Below are 26,669 nucleotides of genomic sequence, written 5' to 3' on the forward strand. Positions count from 1 at the left end.
GGCTGCTGGCACAGGATGCGGAGTTTTTTGTGGGAAAGGGGTGGATTTCTGCCACTTTGCATCAAGTGTCATGAGGTTATGTGGGATGTGTTTTTGCTGCTGATGCTTGACACACTGTGGTTGGGTCCTGACTTGTTCAGAGTCGGTATAAGGCTCTTTTCTACAATCTCCTGGCTTACCTTTTCTTTCTCTCATTTTTTCTTCCTGCCTGTGGTGATTTCTGCTCTGCTGGATGCCATCAGTCAAGGTGCAGAAGAGTGACCACCACCACTGCTGGGATCCCTGTGTCAACTACTGTCACACCCACCACCCCGGACACTGCAAGACACCCACTTGGAACCAGACGTCTGGACAGGATTACTGCAAATGTAACCTCAGTGCATGGCATTGCCCTCATCCTGCGCGTGTTCGTTTTTGTTGTGCCCCTCCATTTCCTTAATATTCAGGTCCATAGTGTGGCTTGTCACTTATTTCCTCCTCAATCATCTGGTTCTGTTTCCACAGCCCAGTGCTGAGGTATGAAATCAGTATCTTCAGCCCAGCACACACAGATCTGGTAACTGGGACAAGAGCAGTGTGTTGGGCAGACCCATGCACCCATCCTCTGACCCCATGTTCCCATGCCTGGTTTCATACAGCAAAAATGAATTGCTGTGGGACAAGGAAGGGTGTCTTTGGTGTTGTGTCCGAATGTGATATAGCACCACATCCAGCTCAGCCCTAGTGCCTTACAGCTTTGTTAACAGCAGGATTATGGCTACTTCAAAATCTGTAGATGCACTTCTTGTCAGGAGTGGGCTGTGTGCTGCCCCAGGTTTCTTGTCTTGTGGCAGTAAGATAGAGAAGAGAGGACATTGCACTGTGTCCAAACTGTGGGAAGCAAACATTCCTTGGGTCTTGAGCCCTGGAGCTGGAAAGGACGAGCTGCTCCAAACCCGTGAGGTGCTTGGTGACAATGTTAGGGAGTGCACTCACTGCTGCGGTCCCCTGTGCACGTCCCTAATGTGCTCTGTGTTTCCCCAGCTCTGGTGGCTGCCAACTTCTCGTCTCCCACCATGAACGCGCAGGGGTTCCCGTGCCAGAACTCCAACACGCTACCTCGCAGCTCCCACCCCATGAGCCCCCGCACCACCATGCTGAGGAGGAGGCAGAAGAAGAAGGAGCACAAGAGCTCCCGTAAGATCAGTCTTGTGCTGGGCTGGGTTGGAGGGGGCATGCACGCTTGCCTTGCTGTCCTTGTTGTCAACTGTTAACTGGCGTAGAACCACTCGTCTCAGCACTGTCAGTGCCTCCCTCATCCTTGGTCACTGTCCTCACCACCACCAGACCAAGGTCTGTGACCCAGGCTGTTACGTTGACTGTGGCTGCCCTGACCTTCTGCCTGTCTCTCTCATCCTCTCAGTGTCGCTGGCCTCCAGCACGGTGGGTCCTGGCGGGCAGATTGTCCACACAGAGACGACAGAGGTGGTCCTCAGGGGAGACCCTTTGAATGGCTTTGGACTTCAGCTCCAGGGAGGCATCTTTGCTACTGAAACTCTGTCTTCCCCACCTCTCGTCCGTTTTATTGAGCCTGACAGCCCGGCAGAGAGGTTAGAGACCTTGCCCTTGGATGCTGATGGTGCTGCTGCTGAACATTTCATGGTTTGGTTTGTTTTCTCTCCTCAGAGGCTCATTTAGATATTTACTATCATCCTTGTAATATCTCCCATTCTTCACTGGGCATGGTTTACTGTCACTGCCATTTCTGCACTCGTCGGCTGACCGCGGCCTCCCTCGCACCCCAGGTGAACGTCTTGGCACCAGGCTGCGGCTGGTCTGGGAGGAGGAGGAAGGGAGAGTGTGTCTGTGTGAGAGTGCCATTCCCATTCCCTTTTTTTGTTCTTTTAATTCTTCTTTGAAAGATAAATCTTTTATATAGGTGCAAAAAGGCGAAAGGTCTAAATAAGTGGCCCCTGAAAATTGTTTTCTGACTGATTTCATTGTAGCAGAGCCCAGCTATATAAACTGGCCTTAAAGACGAGGCTTTGAACCATAGAGAGAGGACTCTGGTTGAGGAACAGGTAGGTGCTGCAGTTAATCCTGCCTGCTTTTGGCTGTGTAATGCTGAGAAAAGTGCAGAAGGGAGCAGCAGCATTAACTGCGCTCTGTCACCCCTGAGGACACTGGGAACAGTGACTCCTCCAGTGGTGGAGCCTCAGCCCTGGAGTTCAGCTGCTCCCAATACCCTTGCTGGCTGGATTTAGAGCCTGCTCGAGTGCCTGTGCACTGCAATGTAGGTGTCTTCTGGCAAGGCTTTTGTTACTAAACAGGTCAAGTCCTAGCATGGCTTGATCTCTCGAGGGGTGGAAAGGAGAGCTGGTTTCCTTAGGCTGGCACTTAATGTCCCTGTGCTTGTTTCTCTTCCCACCTGTGATTACCACTGTGGTCTGTCCTGCCTAAGGGTGCCGCAGTGTGGCAGTACCCAGTGCCTGCTGCAGACCCTTTCTTGGAGAAGTCTCTGATGGCCCCATCAGCATGTGCTGAAGGTTCGGTGTCTCCAAGCCAGCCCAGAAAAACAGCACATGGAGAAGTTGTAGACTCATATGGCAGGGAAAGTGTCTGCAAAATGAAATGCAAGTCCTTGCTGTGCAGACCAGTCTCTGTGTCGTAGCCTCTCCAGTCAGCTGATGCAGAGTCAAGGTGGAACAGGAGTGCCTGGTGCTTGTGTCTGTGGGAGGACGGGGACAAGGGGCCAGCACAGGAAAAAGAGCTGTCTTGATGCAGGTTAGGAGAGATTTCAAAAGCCTGTTATGCCTTTTGTTTGTTTGATTGTTTCCAAACAGGGTTTAAAATTAAGGTGATGGTGTTATGGGTTTTTTTATCCTCTATTGTGGGCAAACTTGGCTCATATTGCAAAGCACCAAACTCCTTTTATAAATTAGGCAGCAGCAAAGCCTGCTGTCCCAGGGGATGAGCGAGATGTGCTGCAATCCGCCTGGCTTTTCTTTATCCTCTTGCCAAGCCTGGAGGAAAAGCAGCGACTGGCAGTGCAGCCTTGCCTGGCTCTGATGTGTCACACACGCTGCTCACCCTCGCGCTGCCCACCCGGCAGCATTCACGCTCCTCTGGCTGCTGCTTTCTGGAGACTGGGAGCAATCCTCTCTGCATTTGCAGCCTGGATTTGATTTGGGGATTAAATCTCCGCTGTGTATTTCGTTCTTTCCTAAACCATGCTGCTCTTCCTAGCTGGCAGGAAAACGCTGTCTTTCCTCCCCATCTCAAAGAGATAAGTGCACTGGGTTTGCAGTGAAGTGAAAAAGGCAGTTTTATGTTTTCATTTCACTTTTTGTTTCTTGCTGTTTCACAGAGCTCTTTGCTCCATGAGTCAAGCTCCCTTATTCCCTGCTCTTCAGAGGTTCTGCTGTAGCTGCAGCCGAAGACATTAGAGCCTTTTTCCATCCCCTGCACCAGGCTGGGCTCCTGGCTGCGGCTGGGCTATGCTCTTTCTTGTGCTGCAGTTTTTGCTTTTTGCCAAAAAGGTGAGCTGTGGGGATACAGGGATCAGGCTTAGCAGCCTGGATCTGACCTGGGTGTTCACACACTCTGCAAAACCTGTGGATCGGAATGTGCTGTTGTACAAGCACATGATCCACACTGGCTTTGTCCATCTGGATTGCTGTGGAGGAGCTGCCTCTGGGGTGCCCAGCAAGTGTGAGTACTACCAGGGAGGAGCATGACATCACCCTCTTTTCAGGGAGGTTGGACTGCCTCACGTTTATTGTCTGCTTTGTGCTAGCTTGTGGCAGGCAGTTTGATGCAAAAATTCTCACCTGTCTGACTTGTGATTTGTTTTACTGCAAATAGCCTCTAATAGACCTCCCTCCCCACCTGTTGTTTTGTTTCCTGGGTGCATGATAAAGCCTTTGGGTTCTGAATGAGACAGTGATTCAGCCCCCGTTATCAGCAGGGAGGGTGGAAGGGGAAGAAACCTGACATCCCCTCTTGGCTGCCTTAAAGCACACAGCTTTTGTGTCCGTCCTCCCCCAGCTGTCATTGGCAGCAGAGGGAGAGTATCTGACTTCTCCATCCTGGTATCCAAAATCAATGCCTCCTGCTGAGCTACATGTTTTTTAGGTCTACTCAGACACAGTTGTTTGATCTTTGTGTTTCTGGCTTTCGGGTGTGAATAGTTTGCAGAAGCAAAGTTTAGCAGCTGGCTGAAGCTGTCAGCGAGTTTTGATCCATTAAGGGCAGAGACCCACCCACCAATGCGCAGGCACAGATGTGCACACACACAGAGATGTGCATGTCTGACCTGTGCAGGCCAGCTCAGGGGCATGTAAAGGCACAAAGGATGAGTTTCTGCATCCAGCAATGTGGCCATGGTCACAGCTGCTCCCCCCACAGCAGGAGTGACCACGCAGATGTGGATGATGCTGAGTGAGCTCTTCAGTGCATATCCTGCCCAAGGCTTGAGTATGTGCTGCTCTGTATCAAGCCAGACACCTCCGCTGCTCTGTTGCTGTCTTTAAGCTCAAGAAATGAGTCATGGCAAAATGCAAATCTGTTCTACCCCAGGGAGATAATCCCATCAGGGACTCCAGCACATTCATAAGGCTGTCTTTCACTCCAGGAGATGCCTGTACTCTTGTTGTTTCTGATTTTAAGACACTTCTGCTCCCATACTCTGAAAGCACTTTGTAGGTGCTGATGTTAGACTGAGCATCTCTGAAACAAATGCCTTCTCTTTGGAAAAACTGTCTGAAGATTCTTGTAGGATCCCATGGCAGAGCCAAGGAGAGCTCTGCAAGACCCTTGGCTCCCCAGGCTCTGCTCCCAATACAAGGGCACATAACAACTGGAAATGGATGCCTCTGGAATGATCCTGAAGGGTTAACAAGACATGTCAGGCCTCCTTGTACCTGTAGAGGAAGCCAGAAGATTGTGGCTTCACGCCACAAACTTTTACAAACCTGCAAGACCAGGGCTTAAACAACTGTGATTGACTGAGGCTAATAAAAGAAATAAAATACCTCTGACCTAACAGAGCTGCTGGCTGTAAAACACTCAGGCAAATCCACCTTGAGTGAAGAGAAATGGCTGTTTTGGGAAAAGGCAGCTCTGGTGGGAAAGGTGGCAAATGTTTGCTTTGATGCAGTGTAAAAGTATCCTCTGTGCTCCTAGCCCTTGTGGCTGAAACAGTGGTGCCAAAATGGATTGTGTCCCTGTGTGACCTTGAGATGACAGTGATGTCTGAGTGATGCAGCTGTTGATCCCTCTGCAAAAGGTGCACTGGGGCCACAGCAAAAGAGCTCTTGGTGGTGGAGGAGTTATCTCTGTTGTACTTCACGCCATCTTTGTATTTGTAAGCTGATATTTCTAAGTGCGTCTATGTGGCTGCATAGCCACAAGTCCAGTATAGGAATGTAATTAAACTTGATGTAATTTATTTGCAAGGGTGGGTTCATTTATGCATCATTGAGTTGTCTGTCCTAATCCAAGTCTCCTTGAATAGACAACTCTGAGTTTGCATCTCATAAAGTAGCCAGCATTTTTCCATGGATGGCATGAACTCAGAAGTGGGAATATGCCTTTGTACCAGTTAAATGACCTCCCTCGGCTCTCTCCAAGCTTGTTCATATCTCAGCTTTTGATGGGCCACTGGCACAAACTGTTGTGCTTGTTCATTTTTCTTGAATTCAGATGTGTGTACTTTTTCTTGATAACTTGGCCTTTCATATATCCTGTTGTTTGGAGGTGAATAATACAGCCAAGTGTGCGTTGCCTTTGATGTCTTTGTGTGCCTGGAAGCTGTGGTGCTGTGTTTTCTTACAACTGAATTGGGTGCAAGTGATAAAGAGTGACTGGAATGTTTAGTGAAAAACAGGCTGTCTTCTGTGAGGTATCTGTGAAAGAAAGGGGAAGGCAAAGATGTGTTTGATCATTAAACAAGAAGGGAATAAAAATTCTCTGGAGAAGGCTCAAAACAGGATAACTGATGTCTTCTGGAAAACCTTTGTGGTAAAATAACTCCACATTTTGAGGGGAACTTTAGATTTGATGCCATAACCCTCAACCTCTTTTGGAGACCACTCTGTAGCTTACATTAGTGATGGGTAAAGAATGGTTTCCCAAGATCTGCTCAAGTAGCCAGGTGATAAGTGGAAAGTCTAAAAAGATGTAGTTAAAGTGAACAACTGATAGAGGAGAAGGAAGATGAGCAATTTCCCATGGTTACAGGGAACACTGCAGTCTTGTTTTTGTAGAGCCATAGGCCAGCTCAGGTGGGAGCTGACTGAGATAATGTGGGAGATAACTTGGAGGATCATCTTGCTGGTGTTGCAGTATATGTAAAAAAAAAGGGAGTGTGGGTGGGTACTGAATGTAGGAATGTGTGAAAAACACCTTGCTTATAAATGCAGGGGGTCCCAAGGGGCAAACTGTGCTGTAGCAGTATATCTCCAACATAGCCTTGACATCATGTTCTCCTTCCAAAGTAAAAATTCTGCTGATCTCTGTTCCTGGAGAAGGTGGGTCTAAACCAAGACCCCCAAAGGGTCAGTTGTGGTTATACTGTCAGGCTATCACACCAGAATAATATTGTCCTTTCAAGGCAGTTAAACAGTACCACTGTACATTTGGCTTCCAGAAATGCAATTAGAAGCGATAAATGATTATCCAATTTGCTGAGACATTACACTGAGTTTATTGGATTGTAGCTTCAGTATTTGCCATGTTTTAAGCAGAGGAATCTGTGCAATTTTCAGTGCCATTAGTTTGTGTTCCAGAAGGTGCAGGTGCATGGAAAGAGCTGTTTGTGGCTAGATAGGGAAGTCACGTTCCCTTGTGTTTATCATTCTCATCTCTCAGCCAGGGTGTTGATTTTTAGAAAGGTGAGGGTTACTTTTTTCCCCCCTTGGTTGTTGCAAAAAATGTGATCAGAAATGGTTATTTAGGAGTGTAAATTATGTTTGAACCTTAGAAACCCACAAAGGTTTGCTTCCTTGTGTCCTTCCAGGGCCACTGGGATGGGCACTGCAAAACGAGTTATTTTCTCTTTGGGGCCATTTCTGCAGAATTTGTCAATACTTTGTGTGTCTTGCAACAGATTTGCCTGGCAAAAGTAACTCATGGCTGGTTGTGGGGTTGTTTTTTTCCTCCTTTCCTCTTTTTCCTTGTCTCCTTGTTCCCATTCCCTCTTTTCCCACTGTGAACTGCAGGTGTGGACTGCTGCAAGTAGGAGACAGAGTCCTTTCCATCAACAGCATCGCGACAGAGGACGGGACCATGGAGGAAGCCAACCAGCTCCTGCGGGACGCGGCGCTCACCAACAAAGTGGTGCTTGAGATCGAATTCGATGTCGCAGGTTCGTCCCCAAAGGAGTTGCTGTTCCTCTCTGCCTGCAGGACTCTGCCAGTGCCTTTGCTGACCCGCAGGAGAGAGCGTATTCACAAGGCTTAGAGGCAAGAGTGAGAAGCCCTATGAGAACCTTTCCCATTTCTTGTTGATCTCTAACGTACACTGAGGTGGAGGGTTCTTCTTCTGATCCTTTCATAAATGTTTTATGCTCATCGCTTGGCTGAGATAAGCCAAGGAGTAGATGAAGAGGACGCACTTTAAATATTTGCCCATTAATAGGAATAATATTTATATTTGTTTATGGCCTTGAAACCAGGAGGGAGCCAAAGCTATAGGCTAGGGGTAAAATGCAGCTTTGTATTAAAAAAGAAATTTTTTTTTCCTTTTACATTGACAAAGATGCTTCAGTCTTGAAATGCAGTGTGATGTGAGCACTTCACTTGATGTTCAGAGCATGTATTTTTAATGAGAATCCAAATTTCAACCTGAAGTCCACAGAGCCTTAGATAACCTTATTTGAACCAATAAAGCAGTGCTTTATGGGCTTGTTTTCTTGGTTCCAAAGAAACCATCCATGCAACTGAAAACTCACTTTTTTCTCCTTTTTTTCTTTTTTGTCTGTTTTTGGCTTTATAGAGTCTGTCATACCCAGCAGCGGTACTTTCCACGTTAAATTGCCCAAGAAAAGAGGTGTAGAGCTTGGAATTACAATCAGCTGTAAGTATTGCTCAGGCTTGCAGTCAGTAGCAGTTGCAAGAGCCTCTGCTTTCCACACAGGCATTGTAGAGGGCTCAACGGAGAGAGATAAGATCATGTGGGGTTTCCTTAGAACTCCAGTGCTTGTGATTTATCCCAGAATGAATCAGATGTGTGGTTCCTGCCTCCATGAGCTGGCAGCTGCAGAGAAAAGCAGCTGCATGTAGGGTTGGGACAAAGGATGTCTCTCAACTGATCACTTGATCTGTGGTGCAGAGTAATATTATTTTTATTTCCTTGCTCACACTTGTATTATGTTCTTTTTAAAAAGAATTGCCTGGGTCTGGTGGGACCCTTGCAAAAAGAGGTGAAGGGAGAAGAGCAAGTAAGAGGTGAACCCCACAGCTTGGAGCATAGAGAGGGGAAACTACCGGGAGGAGGAGGAGCATGAAGAGTGGGGTTGGTCTTGGAGGTGGGGGAAGGCACTTTAAATTCCAGGGTTTGCCAGGAAATGTTTCACTCACCTCAAGCCATGCAGAAGGAGAGCCATGTGCCAAGACTTGGTGTGCACTGAGAGAAGAGGACATAAACCCTTTTCCTGCTTTTCCCTTTTCTCTGCTCACTCTTGATTAATTATCTTTGCTTCTCTTCTGAGCATAATTTTTTATTTAAAGATCTTTTGGCCTCTTTGGAAAAGATGCTGTAGGGGGATGATATAGGCAGATCCATCCCAAATTTCTGGCTAACTTGGGGTCTTGTAATGCTTTGTGTCAGTGAATTTTTCCTGTATGGCAAACATGTGCAGGTCTCTGATCACTCATCCTTCTTTCAGTTCTGGGTAAAGTGAGTTGAATCAGCTCAGGTTTGCCATGCCCAGAGACTGCCACCACCTCTGATCTGAAACAGAGCAGCTTGTGAGACTGCAGTAATGGGATCTCTTGTCCAAACCCTCAGGAGCACGGACCCAGCTGTGTCTGGGGAATGGAGTTTCAAGGGACACTTGAAAACTAGATTTCATTAAAAGAGATAAGCTGTAGTAATTACTCCTTGACATTTACAGCATTAGTTAGTGAGTTAATTGGAGGTGTTCTGGTCTAAGTGGGGTGATTCTCAGGAGTAAGGAACATTGACAGGATGATGCCTTTGCACCTTGTGATATTTCTTCTCCCTCTTCTCAGCTTCCCCTATTTGTGCCATGAGGACAATCCTGAGAAATAACAGCACAGTATTTAACATTTGGCTTGGTAGCAATTACTGTCTGAAGACATCAAAGTGCTTTCTGAAAGCAGCAGGCTGTCTATAATGGCATTTCACTGGCAGGGAGCAGGGCACGATGCAGCCTGCATTGGGTTCCAACCTGCTGCCCTGCCATGGCCTTGGCATTCCAGCCTCAGGAAGCAACCTAGGATAATAGCAAAAACTGGCTTGAGCAAGGCCCTACTAAGTTCCAAAGTTTAGTTTGTGTCTGGGGCTAGGGAGTAAAATGAACCTGGGAGCTCCTGGCAAGAATATTAGTTTTTATTTGTGAAGTCTTATTTGAACGGGATCTGCTTCAGATGTGCATTTACACTTCAAACATAGTTTTATGTTGGAAAGGTTTTAATTTCAAATTTGTTAAAAAAGTGATTTCACACACTTCTTTGAAATCACTGCTAAGAGAAAGAAACTGACCCCTGGGTTTTAAATAGATGCCCATTAACCAACTACAAAGCAGTTTTTAACACTATGATTGATTTGATCTTTTTGATTGTTGAACATGTTTGTAGGACATTGTTTAAGTAATGCCCATGCATAAACTTAAAATATATTGCAGTTGTTTGCTGAGTCAAAGCCAAAATTATTTTTTCAGATGGAGAAAAAGGCACCCAGAAAATGTGGTGGCAAGGATTAAATTCAAGCAGAATCCTAATTTTGTTTTCATATATTAGTCTGTATAAATCTATGTCCACATGATCCTTAGCAAATTCGATCATCATTTGGTCACTTTGCCTCTGACCAGGCAGATAAATATACCAGTTTCAAACATTAAAACCAAAGCAAGCAGCCTTATGTTAAGTACTTCCTGCAGAGACATGATGTGCATGCAGGAGTGTGATGCAAGCAGCAAAAGAAAAGAGGTAAAAATAACTTGTCTGTTTTGCTCAGTTCCTTTCCTCTCAGTTCTGCTGACTTGAGTGCTTGTGTAGCTCTAGAAACAGCTTTTACAGCTTTCCTTCTGATATAGAAAAGTATATAACTGCTGTTTAAAAGGAGAGGACTTGGTTTACTGGCCTCGTGCACTGGATTCCTGTTCCCTACTCTGTAAAGCTGGAGCAGCTTAAAGAGATGACACAGTGAACGGGTCAGTCGAAGACCCCCTGCACTGTCATGGCCACAGAATTGCATTTATTCATGAACTTCATAGTCTAGCTACACTGCAGATGTCAGCTGAGTTGCTTTCATTGAGTTTTACCTCTTGGCTTCAGCTGTCTCCTCTGTAGTTAATTCCTCAGCCTAGGAAGATTTGCCTCTGCCTTCTTAAATGGGCATAAAGTGTTACAACCTCATCAGAGGAGCACTACAGAAATAAATGCGATCAAGTTCTTGCTGTGCCATGGCTCTCAGAGCTAATTGGGAGATGGACTAAGTAAAGGGTGGGGGGAGAGCAGGATTCTTGATGGATGCATTGGAAGAATTCATGTAATGGAGCTGGCTGCAGGAGGAACCATAAATCTGCTAGAAATGCTCATAAAAGGGCTGAAAACCCAGGAGATTTGTGTATGAGGAGGGCAGACGCTGCTGGTCCTGGGCTGAACATACAAAGAGGGGCTGTACTTGCTCCTGGTGAGGGGCACATGTTTGCTGAGGGCCTTTAGTCTTCTCAGAGATCTTAGGGTTTTCCAGAAAAAGAAGACTTGGGCTGGATGAGTCTCCAGTCGTGATCTGAGAGCACAGGATGGGTTTCTTCCCCCTGCTCAAACACAGTGTGGCAAGGGGACACCGCAAATCAAGATGCATGATGGAAATACATGCCTACAGCACTCTTTCCCTTTCCATTCCCCAAAGGATGAGTACACAGACGAAGGGGTGAGTCTCTCACTGACAGTGCTTTGTACTCCTGAGGGACCTCTGTGCCCTCAAGCCTCATTTCAGTCTCCTTTGTGTGCTAAATGAAGAACACTGAAGCTGCCGTGTGCATGCTGCTCCACACGCTTTGTCCAGGGGTGAAGGGACACGAAGCCAGCTAAACTCTCGTTTTCTCCACCCTCCAGTACCTCAGCCTCTGTCCTAGAGAGAAGGGCATTTGCTTGTAGAACAGCTGCTCTGGCTGAAGATCAGAGCATGCTCCTTTCTGCTCCAAGAGCTCTGAAGCTCACCTATTTAGAGCGACCTCTGAGGCTCTGAATGGTGGGGATGCAAATACATGGAAAGTGAGAGTTTTGACATAGGGATGTGAAGATTTGACTCTTGTTAGCCTGAACTACCCATCTCCATTAGCAGAACACATGCCTCCAATGCTCTGGTCTTGCCGGCTGCATCCAGTTCTAATGATGTAGTTATGCCTTTGTCGGTTTTCTCTAAATCTCTTACAAATTAAAATCTCCAGCAGTGAGAAGCTAATAGTCACATATTCTTGTACGTTCAATACCTCACCTCTTAAAATAAGATATGGATTTGCTATTACCCTCTGGAAAATGATAGTTGATTACACGAAAGATTGCCTTTTGTGTTGAGAGTTTTGGTTTTTTTTCTGTCTCAGATATCCTCTCCAAGGGCTGGTGGTGACATTCACTGTAGGGTAGAGGTGTGTTGATGTTGATGTCGCTGTTTAAAGAGATATTGAAATTGCCATTAATTTTAGATATGCAATAATGCTTTATATAGCTTGTTTATCAAATTACCTTGATATATCTTAACAAGCCAATTCCTGTGCCCTTGGTGTGAAGTACTGCAGATAAGGAGTAGGCAGTATATCTGCTTGCAGGTGATAAAACCGGAATTTGGGTAGATAGATAACTTCGATTAAGTTGCTTAAGCAGTGTAATCACTGTCCTAGTGAGAAGATGGATCTGTGAGCCGAGCAAATCTAGTTTTGCTGGCCCTGTATTAGCCTGTGCCCTGCCACCAGCCCGGCTGAGCGTGTCTGGAGGTGGGGCAAGCCCAGCAACCACCTGTCCTACCCCCTCACTCCCACTACATCTGATTCACTCCGGTGCTTTTATCCTGGTGGGATATCCTGATCTGGTTTTGCTACCTGGAGATTGTGAAAGGGAAAGGATCTGTGATGAGGCAGATATCCTGCTGGAGGCACTGATAATTTATGCACCTGCTGCTAAACTAATGAATGATAGAGGAAAAAGTTGGGTTCTGAGGATCTGATTTTCACTGCTGCTCTTTGTAATCAATTCTGATTCACTTTTTTTTCCTCTTCTCATTCCTTAGCTATCCTGAGACTATTTGGTTTCTGATTTTGTTATTTACAATTTAAAAATGCTTCTTATTTAAATGCATTCTTATGGCATTATTACAGTTTCTTTAATTACACATTGGCAGTGTTGCTTTGGCTTGGTCAATAACAAAGGGCATTTTAAACGGGTTGATGCCTATAAAATATGTGCTGGTGCTCCTTGGAGGGGAATAATTTACCAGTACAAGTCATTATGCATTCTATTAAAAACACAAACCGGACATGTGTTCCTGGCCTCATCATCCATCACAGCGTAAACACCGAGTGAGCCACAACCCCAGCAGAGAGACTGAAAGCCATTTATAAAAAGTAAATAACAGTATTGATCAATTCACCTTTTTATCACTGCCCTGTCACTGCCAAGCGGTATTTTCATTTTGAGTTTCTCCCCCACCACATGCTACTACCTTCACCAGCTGTTGATTTATGAAGCCTTCTCTGGGCCACTGAAGCAGATTTAAACTATCTTTGGTACTGGTAAACCCACCAAAAATACAAATGTGTCTGAAAAAGAGTCTGTTTCCACCTGAAGTGGCTTGCCCTGGCAGATGGAGGTTGAGAGCAAGCCATGGGTTTCTGCTCGCCAGCTCCTGCCTCCATCTCTTCCCTTGACTTCCTTTGCTGCCATCTTCATTTGACACACAGGAGAGCAAAACCCCAGAGGCAAGGCTGCATTTCCAAACTGTGTCTTCCTGCAGCAGAGTTACCAAGACAATGTCCTTTGAAGAGAAATAACCACATTAGCAGCAGAAATGAATGGATAAGGAGGCTTTACTCATCTATTCAAATGTCTTAATGCCAAAGACCACAGCCCTAATAATATAGTTTAGGTTGGTGCTGTTTTAATTGCAGGCAAATTGGAAATTGTCTATCCAAAATCTCAGCAGGGATCCATGTATGTAATGGCTCTGACCTGGACTGAGCCACCCCTTCAGTGAAATGCAGCTCTCTCACCTTCAGACAGGCAGCTGTTGAACAGAGAAACACTGTCGCCCTGCATGAATGGTCCAGGATGGTTAAAAATGTGGGTCCCAGGAGTGCTCAGGGCAACCTGATCCCAGCAGACAGGCAAGAAGCCCATCTGGACACTCTGCTGGTGTGCCAGGAAGGGCTTTGAGATACCGAAGGTTAATTAATGGAGTCAGTAACTACAGGTTTTTAGAATGAACAGCAAGTCTCTGTTCTGTGCCGTGAGATTTCATTATCTTAACCTTGTATCTTATGCCTCTTGAGAGAACATGGTTATTCATTAAGTCTCTCTAACTTACCCTTCAGATTTGATGGTTTTATAAAGCCTTTGCATTTTACATTAAGTAATTATGTAGTGTGATGATCCCCCATCCCTGGAAGTGTTCAAGGACAGGTTGGAGGGAGCTTTAAGCAACCTGGTCTAGTAGAAGGTGTTCCTGTTCCATGAGTGGAACTAGATGATGTTTAAGGTCCCTTCCAATCCAAGCCATTCTATGATGATTCTGTGATAAATATTTAAAAGAGAGGGCTGCCATTTATTAAAGTTTGAGTTCTCTGTTGGTAGGGACAGTTGTATGCAGTTGTACATGGCTCTTCCATTTAACTCAGATCTCAAGAAAATCTGTTTTGAGAGCAAAACTTCCAAAAAAACCCTGCAAACAAAATCCAGAACAATCTTTCTTTAAAACATGCTTCATTCTCTAATGGATAAAGCACTTGGTTTGTTACCCTTGCTTCTTGCCTGGGAAGCTTGTGCTGTGTTCAGTGCTGACACCAATTGTGAAGCTTCAGAAGGACAAGGTCTCATTCTCTGCTCACAGACTGACTGTGTTCTGAACCCCCCCACGTGTCACAGGACTTGCAAGGCAGACGCTTAGATAAACATAAATTCTGCAGAGCTCGAGGCATGTTGTTGTCTCTACTTGCTTGCCTTTTTTTTTTCTTCCTTCCTCTTTGCTCTTTTAATTGTTCGTGGTCTCCAGACATGTTGTTCCAGCTGTGGCTTGGTCAGGTTAGAGATGGCCATCCCAGCCCACCACCAGGACAGGTTAGGATCCTCCCTAACCCCCTTCTGTCACACTGCTTCTGCTTTGAAACTAGTAAACAAACCTTGCAGTGAAAAGTATTTTTGCTAACCTGGATCGTTTTGACAGAACCAGGCTAGGGAGTGATTAAACATGCAGCACTGCCACCTGACCCAGGGCTCAGGGTGTGCTCACAGGGTCTCCCCTCACTTCCTGCTTGGACACCAGTCTGTACACCTCTGTCAGCAGCAAATACATGTCCTATACTGAAAAGGAGAACAACAGTAATAATTATCAGGGTGATGCATCTCAGTCCCTGTGCTGTTAGTCCCTGGTGTGTGGCCTTCTCAGTCAGCGTGGGGATTTCTTCATTGATTTTTCCTGCACTTCACCATTATTCCCAGTGCTCAGCTCTGCCCAGTGTGTTGTCCTGTCTGCAGTCCAGTCCATGCTGTGGACAGACTGAATATAGGCAAAAGCCCTCGAGGAATCTCCATGACACATCCCTCTCCCTTAGACCTGCAGACAGAAGCACAGCATGAGTGTCCAGTCCAAAATTGTCTGGTACCAGGCTCCAGTAAGACATGGGGAAGTGAATTCCTCCCGGCTCTGTACCATTCAGCAGTTGCATTGCTGTGACTATTATAAAATCAGTCATGGTCTGCTCTTTGCTGTCTGACCTCACTTTCATACTCAGCCCTGCCACAACTGAGATTGGCTGTCTTTTTGCTGTCTTTAGTACAGAAGGTTTAGTTATTTCTGGGAGAGGATATCCTTAAAGGTGTTGGGTTAGACATATGTTTTTAAATCTCATAAATGAATGTAAACAACAGAAAAATCTAGAGCAGAGAGGTTGGTAAGCACTTATTATGTCTGACTTTCTGGGTGCTCTCTAACTGCTGTTCAGGCAGGTGGATCTCTGTGTTCTTCGTGCCACGTGCCTCACAGATATTTTAATCTCTGCCCTGCATCTGACATGTTCAGAGGCTCCGAGTTTCTTTCTTCCCACACAGTTTTTGTGAGAAGCTGAGAAGCTCTGTCAGCTTTAAATGAGGCAATGCAATTCCCATGGCAAGGCAGAAGGGAAGGATGCAGAGTGGAAAGGATGCTCTTTCTTGGTGAATGTTTGGCATGTGGATGACAGGGAGGTCAGAAGGAGTTTGAGTCATCAATTTCTCTTGGGTATCTCAGGAGAACAGCAGGTCTTGCAGGCAAGTTTGAAAATGTAAATGTTCCCAGAGATGCGTACTCCCATCTCATGGGCTGAAAAAGTTATCAGGGTTGACCAGGAGATAAGAGTTGGAAACTACTCAGCCCTTCCAGCTCCACCACAAATCACCCCTGATTCATCTGGTTGTATGATAAAGTGCCCTAGAGATCTGAACCAGCTGGAAAACTGTGCTTTATCTACTTTTTCCCTGGGTTCTTTTCCACCTGGAAAATTTCACAGCCCACTTTACTTGAAGAACACAGAAATGCTTGTATGGAGCACAGGGCTGAGCTGGGTGCTCTCCAGGCAGCAGTGCTAGTTCTGACTGCAGCCATGGCCATTGGCTCCCTTGTGTGTGAGGGGTGGTGAGGGGTGATAGACAGTGCTGGGATTGGTAGTGCCACCTCTTGCTGCTGGACACCTCTTGCTGCTGGACTCCACATGTCCTCCCCTTCAGGAGTCCAAATGAAATTTACCTGGGCAAAGGGCAACCAACAAATGTTGCGGGGGTTTGCGTTTTTTTTTTTTTTTCTTTCTTTCTTCAGGGGCTTCCAGAGTTCAACTGTGAAGCATCATTTTGTGAAGGGAATATAAATCCCCTTTCCTTATGTCTGCTTCTCCCCATTAAGCATCCACCATCCCTGTCCTGGACAGCAAACTCAACACCAAGCTTTGTACCGTGTGTCTCTTTTGCAGCTGCAAGCAGAAAGCTTGGGGATCCTTTGATTATCTCTGACATCAAGAAGGGGAGTGTAGCACACAGGTGAGTGCAGGATTTTCCATCTGTCAAACCCACTGCAAAATGGCCATCCGTGATAGAATGTCTACCAGGGCAGTCGAATGGAGCCCACGCAGTAGCACTTGGGCCTGGGTATTGCCAGAATCCAAGGAGATCTCAGCACTAGAGATTTGTCTTAGACAGTAGGGTTTGCAATAAAAACTGTCTGTACTGAAGCAAATAGAGTTGAGCTAATGAAGAAGGTGACCAGGGCACTGGTTTAGATGTCTGCTGGCTCTCTAGGAGATGGATATTTAGCTTTTAAGAGCATATGGTAAAGGGCTTCATATATCCCAGGAGGTGCTATGGCTCATCAGGTAGTTTGCCACGTCTCAGCTTCTCCTTTGGTGAACAGAGGGGGTGAATTGTGGGCACTGGTGAACTGTGCAAGTAACTCAGCATTTATTGACTTCCCCTCTGATCCCAACACATCATAGAAAGGCATTCAGAGGAATTTAGTGTGGCTGCATGGCTCATTTCTAAGAGTGCTCACACAGGAGTTTCCATGAGGGGTAGAATATGTCAGTTGAACATCAGGCATCTTCAGGGTTGTAGGTTACCCAGGATATTTGTCTAATCTTCCTGGCTGGTTCTGTGTGGATACATGCTCTACACAAATGTCCTCTGTTTAAATTACAGGTGTCCCACACTCAGCTCATGGTTGTTTTCCAGAAAAGATCAAGGACAGTAAAAAGTTAATATTGTCATTTCCACTGCAGAACTGAATGTGTTGTGGCATCTGAAAGGCAAATACAAATGTACTCTTAGTTTTCTTTTCCTCTCCATGTAGAACTGGCACTTTGGAGCCGGGAGACAAGCTGTTAGCCATTGATAACATCCGACTCGACAATTGCTCAATGGAGGATGCTGTGCAGATTTTAAGGCAGTGCGAAGACCTGGTCAAATTGAAGATTAGGAAGGATGAAGATAACTCTGGTACAGAAATCCTGATGCAAACTGGTGCCTGTCCACTGTAATGACATTTCCCAATAGGTAGTGCAAACTAACAGAGATAAGGGCTGCTGCTGTCCGGTCACTACTTTCCAATTGATTATAGTCTATTTTTGTTATTCTGTCCTTAAGTGATGTCTGGAAGGTTAAAATCCTGTTTGGTAAGAGTGTGGCTGAAGACTTCTGGCTTTTGCTTCTAGATGCTCCAAGTCTTTCCTATGACTACTTTTATATGGGAAATGAAAATAATTCAGCATTCCTGTTTTCTCTTTCAGATGAGCAGGAGACAACTGGTGCTATTATCTACACGGTGGAGCTGAAGCGATATGGGGGCCCTTTGGGAATAACCATCTCTGGGACGGAGGAACCTTTTGATCCTATTGTCATTTCAGGCTTGACTAAACGAGGGCTGGCAGAGAGGTGAGGTTTGGGGGCAGAACAGTTGAATTGATTTGAACCAAGCCAAGTTTCCTCTGCTGTCATAAACTCTTCTTTGGTGTCTTAGTCTGCTAAGAAGGAAAAGTGCTCTGAAGGTACCAAGTGACATGAAGAAGGGTGGTGGGGGCTGTGCTGCTGGGCAATGAGAGAGGCACTTCAGGAAAAGTCAAATCCAGTGAGTCAGGTGAATTCTGCAGCCAGGAACACATTTTTATCTGCCCCTCTTCCACAGGGGTGCTTCCTGGTCTGGGATTTGCCATGCACACCTTGTGTCAGGAGAGTGCTTGGGCTGCCTATGAAACCACCATAGACTCTGTCCAGGACTCCCGTGTTGCTAAACTGGCTTATGGCCATTGCAGGTGTGTGTCCTGCTGAAACCAGGGATCTCAGGCGTCTTCTGACCTGTCCTGGCTGGTTGCTCAGTGTGTTACATGTGAAGTATCTCAGTGCAGGGTTGGTGTGCCCAAGCATTTAATACTGAATAAACATAGAAGCAGATTTACCTTCAACCACCGGGGAGGTTACTGTGTTCCTGGGTCTGAATATACGTGGATGTGTGGGATTTAAAGGATCAGGACATTCCTGAGAGTATAAGGTGGAACTGAGTCATACACTCTATCTTAATTAATCTTTCTATACGGGAGCTGTGACTTGTAAATAGATCATTTCAGCAGTCCTGACTCATGCTTCTCTAAGGGTCTCTTACTTTGTGCTGCCTGACAGGCAGAACAGCAACAAAAAAACCCCTGAGCAAACCAGTGTAAAGTGCAAGACCTTGGGGATGTTTGACAGCAGATCTGGCCTTCTGGTTCTTTCTGTTCAAGGCCACACTCCCTCTTAGCTGGACACAGCTCTGTGTCCTTTTCTGCATTGTGTTCGCAGAGCTCTCAGCACACTGCTGTGCATTTCCATTGCTTCCCTTTGGTGCGGCATGCAGAATGTCTGTGTCTCCTGGGAAGGAAGGGGATGGACTTAGTCATTAGTGATTGTTCTCTTTGGGGATTTTATATCACTGCCTGTCACTGTAGGATTTGGTCTTTTTCCCTATAAAATAGCCACAGAGTGTCCAAGGCTTTTCTATATAACACTTCTGTACTGTACCTGCAACCCAGCATGAGAGAGGTTAAGAACAGCCAGCTCAAATGCTGTCAGGTGTCAGAAGACATTCTTGTACCTTTGTTGATCTCAGTTCCCTTTGCAATTCCATGGCTGTTCCTCCTTTGAACTCGGATGCACATCGGCGACTGCTCTGTGGAGAAGCGTAGTGCAGGCGAGTGCTGCAGCACTACTGAATTTTGATCAGGGGTGAGCAGGCGGTGAGGAATGAAAAGCCTTGTGAGAGGAGTGATGGAGCTGTTCAGCAGATTCGCCGTGGCTGAGTAGCAAATGACAGCGTGGGGACAGAGCAGCACAGGGATGTCTCTGGGTAACCTTGGCTCCCTGAGGGTAAGGCGAGGAGCGCTGGGATGAAGGCTGCTTGCAGGAAAGGTGCATTTTTTCTCTCCTCTGAGTGAGAGAAGGGGGTGACTCGACCTTGTCAAGGGAAGAGGGGTGCTCCTAGTATTATCCTAAATTGTCCCTTTCCTGATGTCTCTACCTTTATCTGTGCCACAGATGCCCTTAGCCAGGTTCTAGTTGAAAGGCAGGGATTTAAATCCAAGCCCATGCTGCCTCTTGCTGGAGCACAGGACATGCTTCAGCAGCACTGACATGTGGTGGACCTGATCCCAGTGTCTGATAACGGGAATCCATGGGCCATTCTTGTAGAGGCACAAGTGAAAGTCTGTGCTGCGTCTCGGGTTGCTGGCAGTGGGGGAGGCAGGGTGTCCTCTAGGATCTGTCACACATCTGTCTGTGGTTGACAGGCTGCCTAAGCCAGAAAAGCTTCAGATTCAGATGACTTAGGTTTTATCTTGACCTTGAACATTTTTTTCCTTGTGTCTGATCTTATAAAAACTTACAAAGGCAGCTCAGGCTGTTAAATTGGTGTTGAGCTGTGGCTCTCTTCCATGTTACAGTGTCCCCTCCTTGAGTGCCTGCAGATGGCTTAAGCCAGTGCCATAGGACTTGTTCTCCTTCTTCTCGAGAAAGGGAGTGTGCCTGAACAATATTGTTCAATTCTGATTGAGGTGTAATGGTTCTCCAAGAGCAATTTTTGGCTATTGCTGACATTTTAAAGTGCCTGACCAGCCTCTGTTAATGCCACCTGCTCAAGTAGATGGAGGTGGCTGTAGGAGAGTCCAGGAGAGTCCAGGAGTGTCCCGTGCCAAGCCATGTTGGCAGGGAGGAAAAGGGATGGTGGCCCTGCCCATGTGCCAAGTAAATCCCTACCACACATCTGTAGCCATCTCTTCCCCAGTGCTTGCTGGGTAGTGCTTGCAGCCCCTTTTACACCTTTCCACTTCCCTGTTACTCGATTCTGTTCTTGCATGTCCCCTCTGAGCAAAAAGGAACATGCTGCTCATGGCTCCTTAGGCTGCTTTCTGTTTGAGGTGAACTAAAGACTGTTGACAGTAATAGAGAGGCATGACGGTCATTAGCTGAAAACTTCTTTCTCTGTCAGTCCTGCTCAGCTTCTGTCTGCTTGTCCTCACAGGGCACTGAGAGGACTAGACTTTGGTTTGCTTTCTCCCCCTTGAAGAAAAATACCTGGCTGAAGGTGACCTTTCTCTTTAATTATTTCTATATTTTTCCCTGCCGGGAGACTTTCACAGCTACTGCAGAGCAGTCATGTTGTTCAGGGCTGGGTGGTTGGGCTGGTGTCTTAGATAGATATGTCCCCATGCTGAGTTCAGGGATACAGCAGGCGACCCTTGAATGCTGAAGCACTGCAGTGAGGGAAGGATCAACTGTAAACTGGCAGCAGTTTAGCTTGATTTTTTGGACTACAATAGATGAAACTGTTAAGACAAATACTCCGGTCCCAGTTTGATCTGTAATTTGTTTGAACGCACAAATGTTTCCCTGACAGCTTTTCCAGGCTGATTTGAGTGGGACAAGACGGACATCTAGTGGCTGGTGGGAGCATCATGGCACTGCTGAGTACTTCAGCAGCAGAAGGAGCCACAGCCTGAGCAGTCCTGCCTGCTGCTTGGCTGCATTTCCTGATTTGATGTACTTATAGTAGATGTTTCACAGCAGTGTGTATACAGAACTTTGATATTTTGTGGAAAGCCACACAGCTGTTTTTGCTGCGAAGATACATCAAATTCCAGTTCTGCAGGAGCTGCTGTCCAGTTTGGAGATGCAACCTGAGGGAGACAAGTTGCCATGGACATAAAGATACTGCAGTCCAGATTTGCGTCTCCTTCTGGCTCCATCACAGAGGTTCCTGATGGCAGAACCTCCCACAGTACTGGAGGAGGAGGTGGTTGCTGCTCTCATGTGCTGCCATTTGGGAGCTGGAATGTGAGTTTGAGAAGCTCAGTCCAGCCAGTGGCAAGTGTGAGCTCCAGCCTTGGCAGCAGCTCTGGTGATGGACACATCCTGCCCTGTCTTCTCTTCCCAGAGCTTTGTTGGGAAGAGGTAAAGTGAGCCTTTGTCTGTGAGCAGACAGACGGGAAGGATGGAGAAGGGAGAGAATTGCTGTGACTTGTTGGTTTGCTTGTGCCTCTTGCTGAAGCCTGAGGATTTATCTAGGTGAGAGCAATAGCCAGTGCTGGAACATGGCTGAGCAATAAAACACAACCTCTTCCCAAGCTGGTGGAGAAAATCACAGGGTTGTAGCTGAGTAGCGTGAGCTTTAAGCATATCATTAACTGCAGCTGGTTCAGCTCATGCTTGCACACACATGAGCAATTTTGTTCAGCTCTTTTGGTTTGGGTTTTTTCCAATAGGTTTCTAGGTTTGTCTCATAATTTCTTCCCATCAGGGTGAACATGTCCTTCAGTTCCATGTTTGATGATCATGTTGGGCTCCACATACTGAAAATGCTTGTGCTTTTAACCCCATTGCTTTAAACCCCATTGTTTTGTCTATAAGCTGGTCTGCAGTCCCAGTTCCCAAGGGATTTGAGGAGTTCATGTGTTGCCATGTGTATTTGTATGTCTGTGCACATGGAAGATGGGGAGGACACGGATTTCTGGTATGTGGTGAAGAGGAAGTCAGAGGTATAGAGTGTACCAAGAGGGAACAAAGACATATTTGAAAGTGCTGAGAATTAATTGCTTCAAGCGACAGCTGAGTGTCCTGTCTTCCAGAGGAATTGCTTCTCTGGACTTTCTGACAGTGCCTTTTCCCTCCAGAACCGGAGCCATCCACATCGGGGACCGGATCTTAGCGATCAACAACGTGAGCCTCAAGGGCAAACCGCTGAGTGAGGCCATCCACCTGCTGCAGATGGCAGGAGAGACCGTCACCCTCAAGATCAAGAAGCAGACAGAGAGTGAGTTGGGCAGCTGGGGTGAGGAGGGGGCAGGCTCACCCCAGCAGGGACCCCAGGCCGTGGAGCAGCCACTGCTGGGGGATTTCTGCCGTGTGTTGTGGGAGGTGAGATGAGGCAGTGTGGTCATGGGCATGGCTGGGCACAGTGGGACAATGTGTGTGTTTCTTGAACTTCTGACTCACAGACGAAAGAAAAGGCAACCCAGAGGTTCTCTGTGGTGGTGGGAAGAGATGAAACAGCAGGTTTATTGGCAAGAGTAATTTTTAATTTGGATTGACACCTTGTACTGTTGTTGCCACTTCCTGTGTCGGTGTTTCACACAGAAGTGAAGCAGAAGTTGTTTTTAGAAGTATAAGAATGTGGGATTTTTTGAAAATACAGCCCCCCTAAGCAAGCAAAAAGACTCTGAGTTGGTAGAAGCCATTAAAAATCCCCTATTTTTAATTAAACCTTTTGAAAACAATTGGCAATAGATTTGTTACACCTATTTTCCTGGCTTGGGGTCCTAAAATCAATATTCAAAGCATCTAACTTCATCCTAGGGATCCCCTTCTGGTTTCCCTGCAGAGCTCCCTGTGGCCTTGAAGCTGTTGTTGACATGGTTTAAAAAAGAAGAAGCATACTTAGACTGGCAGGCCACTGTTTCTTGGGGACAGAAGGGTGATTGGAATAAAAGAGAGATCATGCAAACTTTTCTCCCTGATTGCATAACCATAGCCAAACAGAGGCTTTTTCATTAAATTCAAAAAGTAACAGGTGCATTCTGGCTTCATTTCAATCTCTCCTACCCCCAGTATTTCCCTTTTTTTTTTTGGTGCCATGCTTCTGCAGTCTGTAGATTTGGCTGGACTTACCCAGCCAATGGTCCAGAGTGCTATGGGAATTAGAAGAAATCAAGAGATAAAGCTTTTCCAAGCTAGCATGGCCCTTGGAATGCCTGTCCTGCGTCTGAAAAAGTGGCATCACTCTTAAACATAGAATTTTTATAGACCTCAAAGAAGTTCGCAAATGTGTTGGAATGCACCTGTTTTACAAATGGATGAAGACTGGGCAGGGAGTAGGGACATGGCAAATAGAGGTAGAAATGGGGAGCTGATTCCTCTTCAAGAAGCCCCAGTCTCTTCCCCTGTAGCTAAATGTCTTGGTCTTTGGTCTGAAATGCTCTTTTTTTGCCCCTGCTGACACTTGCATTGTCACAGCCACTTGGTAAAATAATTGACATGCAAGTGCCTGTTGGAGACTTGTTAATCATTCTGAGAATGAAGCAGGTGTAATTGAAATTTCAAGGTAATCTTGAGTTAATCATGGTGAGCAATCTTCTGAAGGCTTGGAAAATAGGGGCTTTCAGGACACCGGGCTTTGTTTGGTAAAATAATCTGTCCTCATTGACAAATGCAGACTTTGAGAGGGCTTTTTATCCCTCAGGTCAGAAATCCAGGGTGTGGACGGCTAACAGGATATCTAATCAACAAGGACTTTAAAATATTCAGTACAAAGAAGTGCTTGTGCTGAGAAATCATTCTTTGCATAGCTTTTTGCCTGAAACAAAATTTGATATAATGATAATAAGGGCCTGTTAGCACTGAAATAATGAAAGGGAAGGTCTGAGCTTCATCATTCACTTTCAGCTCCAATTTTCCAATCACTAGTCAGGGGAAAACCAGCCTCGAAATACCACACCCAAGAATTCTACTGTTGTCATGGAACTGCATGGGAGACTCTGGGATTAGCCTTGAGTTGTTGCGAGGTTGTACAGTCGTGGAAGAGGGCTGTTATTTCAGCAGTGGTGTTTGTCATTGCAGTCTCATTAAAACATCTGTTTGTAGCCAAGTTTGCTGCCAGCACCTGCCCTGGTGCTGCTCTGAGTGTAAAGGAGCCCCTCTGAGACCAGAGAAGCTACAGGGTGTTGCTTGCAGGGGCCAACACCTCTCTGGGCAGTGCTGTTTGGAGGAAGCTTCCAAAGGCACAGGAAGATGCGCTTGTGAATTGAGATTAGGTCCCAACCCTCTCATATGTGGTAATCCTCAAAATCCCCATGGCTGCTCCTTGTATTTCTTGTGCTAAAAACTCACAAAGGCATTTTTTCTTGATTCATCTTGAGATAAGAGTAATGCATTAAATCCTTTCAGCTTCATTGCACATGCCTTTCTCAGCTACTTTTGAAGAGCTAAAGAGGTACTTTAAAGACTTACAGTACCTGGGCTTCCTCCCGTGTCAGCATAAGCTTTTCCCTGAGGCTTGCTCTTCGTGCCTGCTAAAGCAGGATGTTCTGGTTGCAGAGTCCTACCCCAAGAAGTCGGGGAGCATAAACGAAGTCAGCGACCCAGAAGATGAGCTGACAGACTCCCAGAAAACTAGCAAGCTGTCTGAGATATACTCCACCACAATTCCGAGTGTGGACAATACTGTGGAGTCCTGGGATGGCTCTGCCATTGATGCTGGGTATGGAAGTCAAGGTAAGCCAGGGTTGTGTTTTCTTAGGAGTTTCTGGTCTCTCTAGGTCTTGCCTCTGAACATGAGCCAAAGCCTGTGGCCTGACCACATTTGTATGGCTTCTCACTTCCAGCAAGGAACAAAATGTATTTTAGAATGCACTCATGTGGTGCTTTGAGTTGGTGTATCTGTTTTAGGCTTTTATTGGCACATTTGTTCTGGCTTATATGGCATCATACTGTTCTCATCATTTTCAAAACCATTACAACACTTTATAATTCGCATAATCAGAGACAGTATTCAGTGGCCGTATGTTTTACGGAGTATTTGGTCCATAGCTCACTTTTATTTCTCCAGAGAGGCCTTGTAGGACATAATAATCCTCTTCATGATGTTTTAAAATCCACAAGAATGTCTTGTGACTAGAAGCACTTGCTTAACAAAATAATTAAGGTAATACTACAAGAAAGTATCTCTAACTCTCTAGTGAGTGATGAGATGAACACGTGTCTTTGAGGTCAGGTTTATTCAGCTGTAGCTTCTAGCAGATGTGGAACTGGAATAGAGGATACTTTAGTAATGGGGATATATTTTTACTTGGATAAAAGCACTGGAAAATAGTTATACCAGTTCAGATTTAGTGATGTAAGTTAGTATTAGCCTGTGTTGAAACAAACCAAAATCCTGAATCAATGCTGCAGCAGGAAATTGGTGGAAAGACTCCTGTCCAGAACAGAATGTGAAAATGGGGAGGGATGCTGCAGGGTGCTGCTGCAAAGTATGAGTGTGCTGTGCTCACTGCACTCTGAGTTCAAAGGACAGCACTGCCCAGGTGTCTCTTTCCCTATCCCTGCACCTTCCTTCAGTCTCTGTTGGTCTGAAGTCTTAATTTGGGAGCACAGTTGGGACTGGAGGCATCATTAAGGAGGAATCTCCTAGCCTTCATAATGCTGCAATCCTTCTCCATCTAATTGAATGTTAGCACAAGTTGGACACTGGGAAGTGATTACTTTCCCAGTAAATTGAGAACAAGTAATTGAGCACAGAGCCCCAGGGAGTGGGGCTGGTGCCAAGTTGCCCAAGATCCACACACTGCAACTTTGCTTCAGGGGCTCTCTTGTCTTCCCTGGTAATTGCATTTGGCTGCATGGTGGTGCAGTGGTGCTGGCTGGGAAGGGGGATGCTGAAAGGTAGGGAGAAGGGCTTGGAGGGTTGCCCATGAGATGGGCAGGGAAGGTAGGGGGCAGGGAAACCTGGGATTCAAAGAGCCGGGAGATTGGGGGTTACACCCCAAATGGAGAACTACAGATCAGGCTCTGCAGCCTTGTCGGCTTTTGGGTTCATCCACAGCAGTAGGAAACAGCTCAAGGAAGGATTTTGGCTGGGAAGCTGTGCTGGGCATGGTGGGAACATGCCACCAGGTGGCTCTGAATCCCAAGGATCCAGCCCTTCTCTCTGGAACTAGGAGGTGAATTCATAACGGCGCCAAGTGACTGCTCTGGACACGTGCCCCTGTGCCCAGCCCAGACCTGCTGCCCACCCGCAGCAGGGACCTGCATCCAGGGCCCTTGTCCTGCTCTGGCAGGCGGTGTGTGCCTCTCACTGCTGTAAGATGTTGGCAAGCAATTTTCCTGGGGCTCTCTCCAGAGAAGTCTAACCTTTAAAAACACACAGAGGAAACACACAGTTAAGTAAAATAACAGGCCTTGGCATTTTCAGAGAAAGTGTTGGCGTTGTCTTTGGGTATTTCCAGTGCTCTTAGCTGTTTAGGAGGTGAAGTCTCCCTTAATTACATGTTTCTCCATTACTTCTTCCTGTTCGCTTGGCACAGCGTGTATGGGAGCGTATGGCGTTTCTTGGAAAGGCTCTGAGGATTTCTCTGAAACACTGAATGGGCAGTTAGGAGGTGGGCAGGGGACTCAGGAGATTTATTTCTACTGCAGATGGCACTGACACTGTTGTGGAATGTTCTGTTTTGGAAGTTTTCTTTTTTGGCAGCT

The 26,669-nt window shown here is 46.2% G+C and overlaps 1 protein-coding gene across 6 annotated transcripts in view; it reads left to right on the forward strand.

Annotated features, from left to right (window-relative positions):
• Positions 1-26,669, forward strand: part of GRIP2 (glutamate receptor interacting protein 2) — a 267,142-nt gene that overhangs the window by 226,368 nt on the left and 14,105 nt on the right. For all 6 annotated transcript variants that reach the window (XM_032120774.1, XM_032120777.1, XM_032120776.1 and 3 more), the window contains exons 10-19: positions 243-368; positions 1,024-1,176; positions 1,403-1,589; positions 7,200-7,345; positions 7,975-8,055; positions 16,382-16,448; positions 17,254-17,399; positions 17,690-17,834; positions 22,097-22,236; positions 24,516-24,692. In XM_032120774.1, the coding sequence (XP_031976665.1) occupies positions 243-368; positions 1,024-1,176; positions 1,403-1,589; positions 7,200-7,345; positions 7,975-8,055; positions 16,382-16,448; positions 17,254-17,399; positions 17,690-17,834; positions 22,097-22,236; positions 24,516-24,692 (1,368 nt within the window). The remainder of the gene's footprint in view (positions 1-242; positions 369-1,023; positions 1,177-1,402; positions 1,590-7,199; positions 7,346-7,974; positions 8,056-16,381; positions 16,449-17,253; positions 17,400-17,689; positions 17,835-22,096; positions 22,237-24,515; positions 24,693-26,669) is intronic.

Source organism: Corvus moneduloides, chromosome 11, assembly GCF_009650955.1.
Source record: "Corvus moneduloides isolate bCorMon1 chromosome 11, bCorMon1.pri, whole genome shotgun sequence".
In the NCBI taxonomy this organism is placed as follows: Eukaryota; Metazoa; Chordata; class Aves; order Passeriformes; family Corvidae; genus Corvus; species Corvus moneduloides.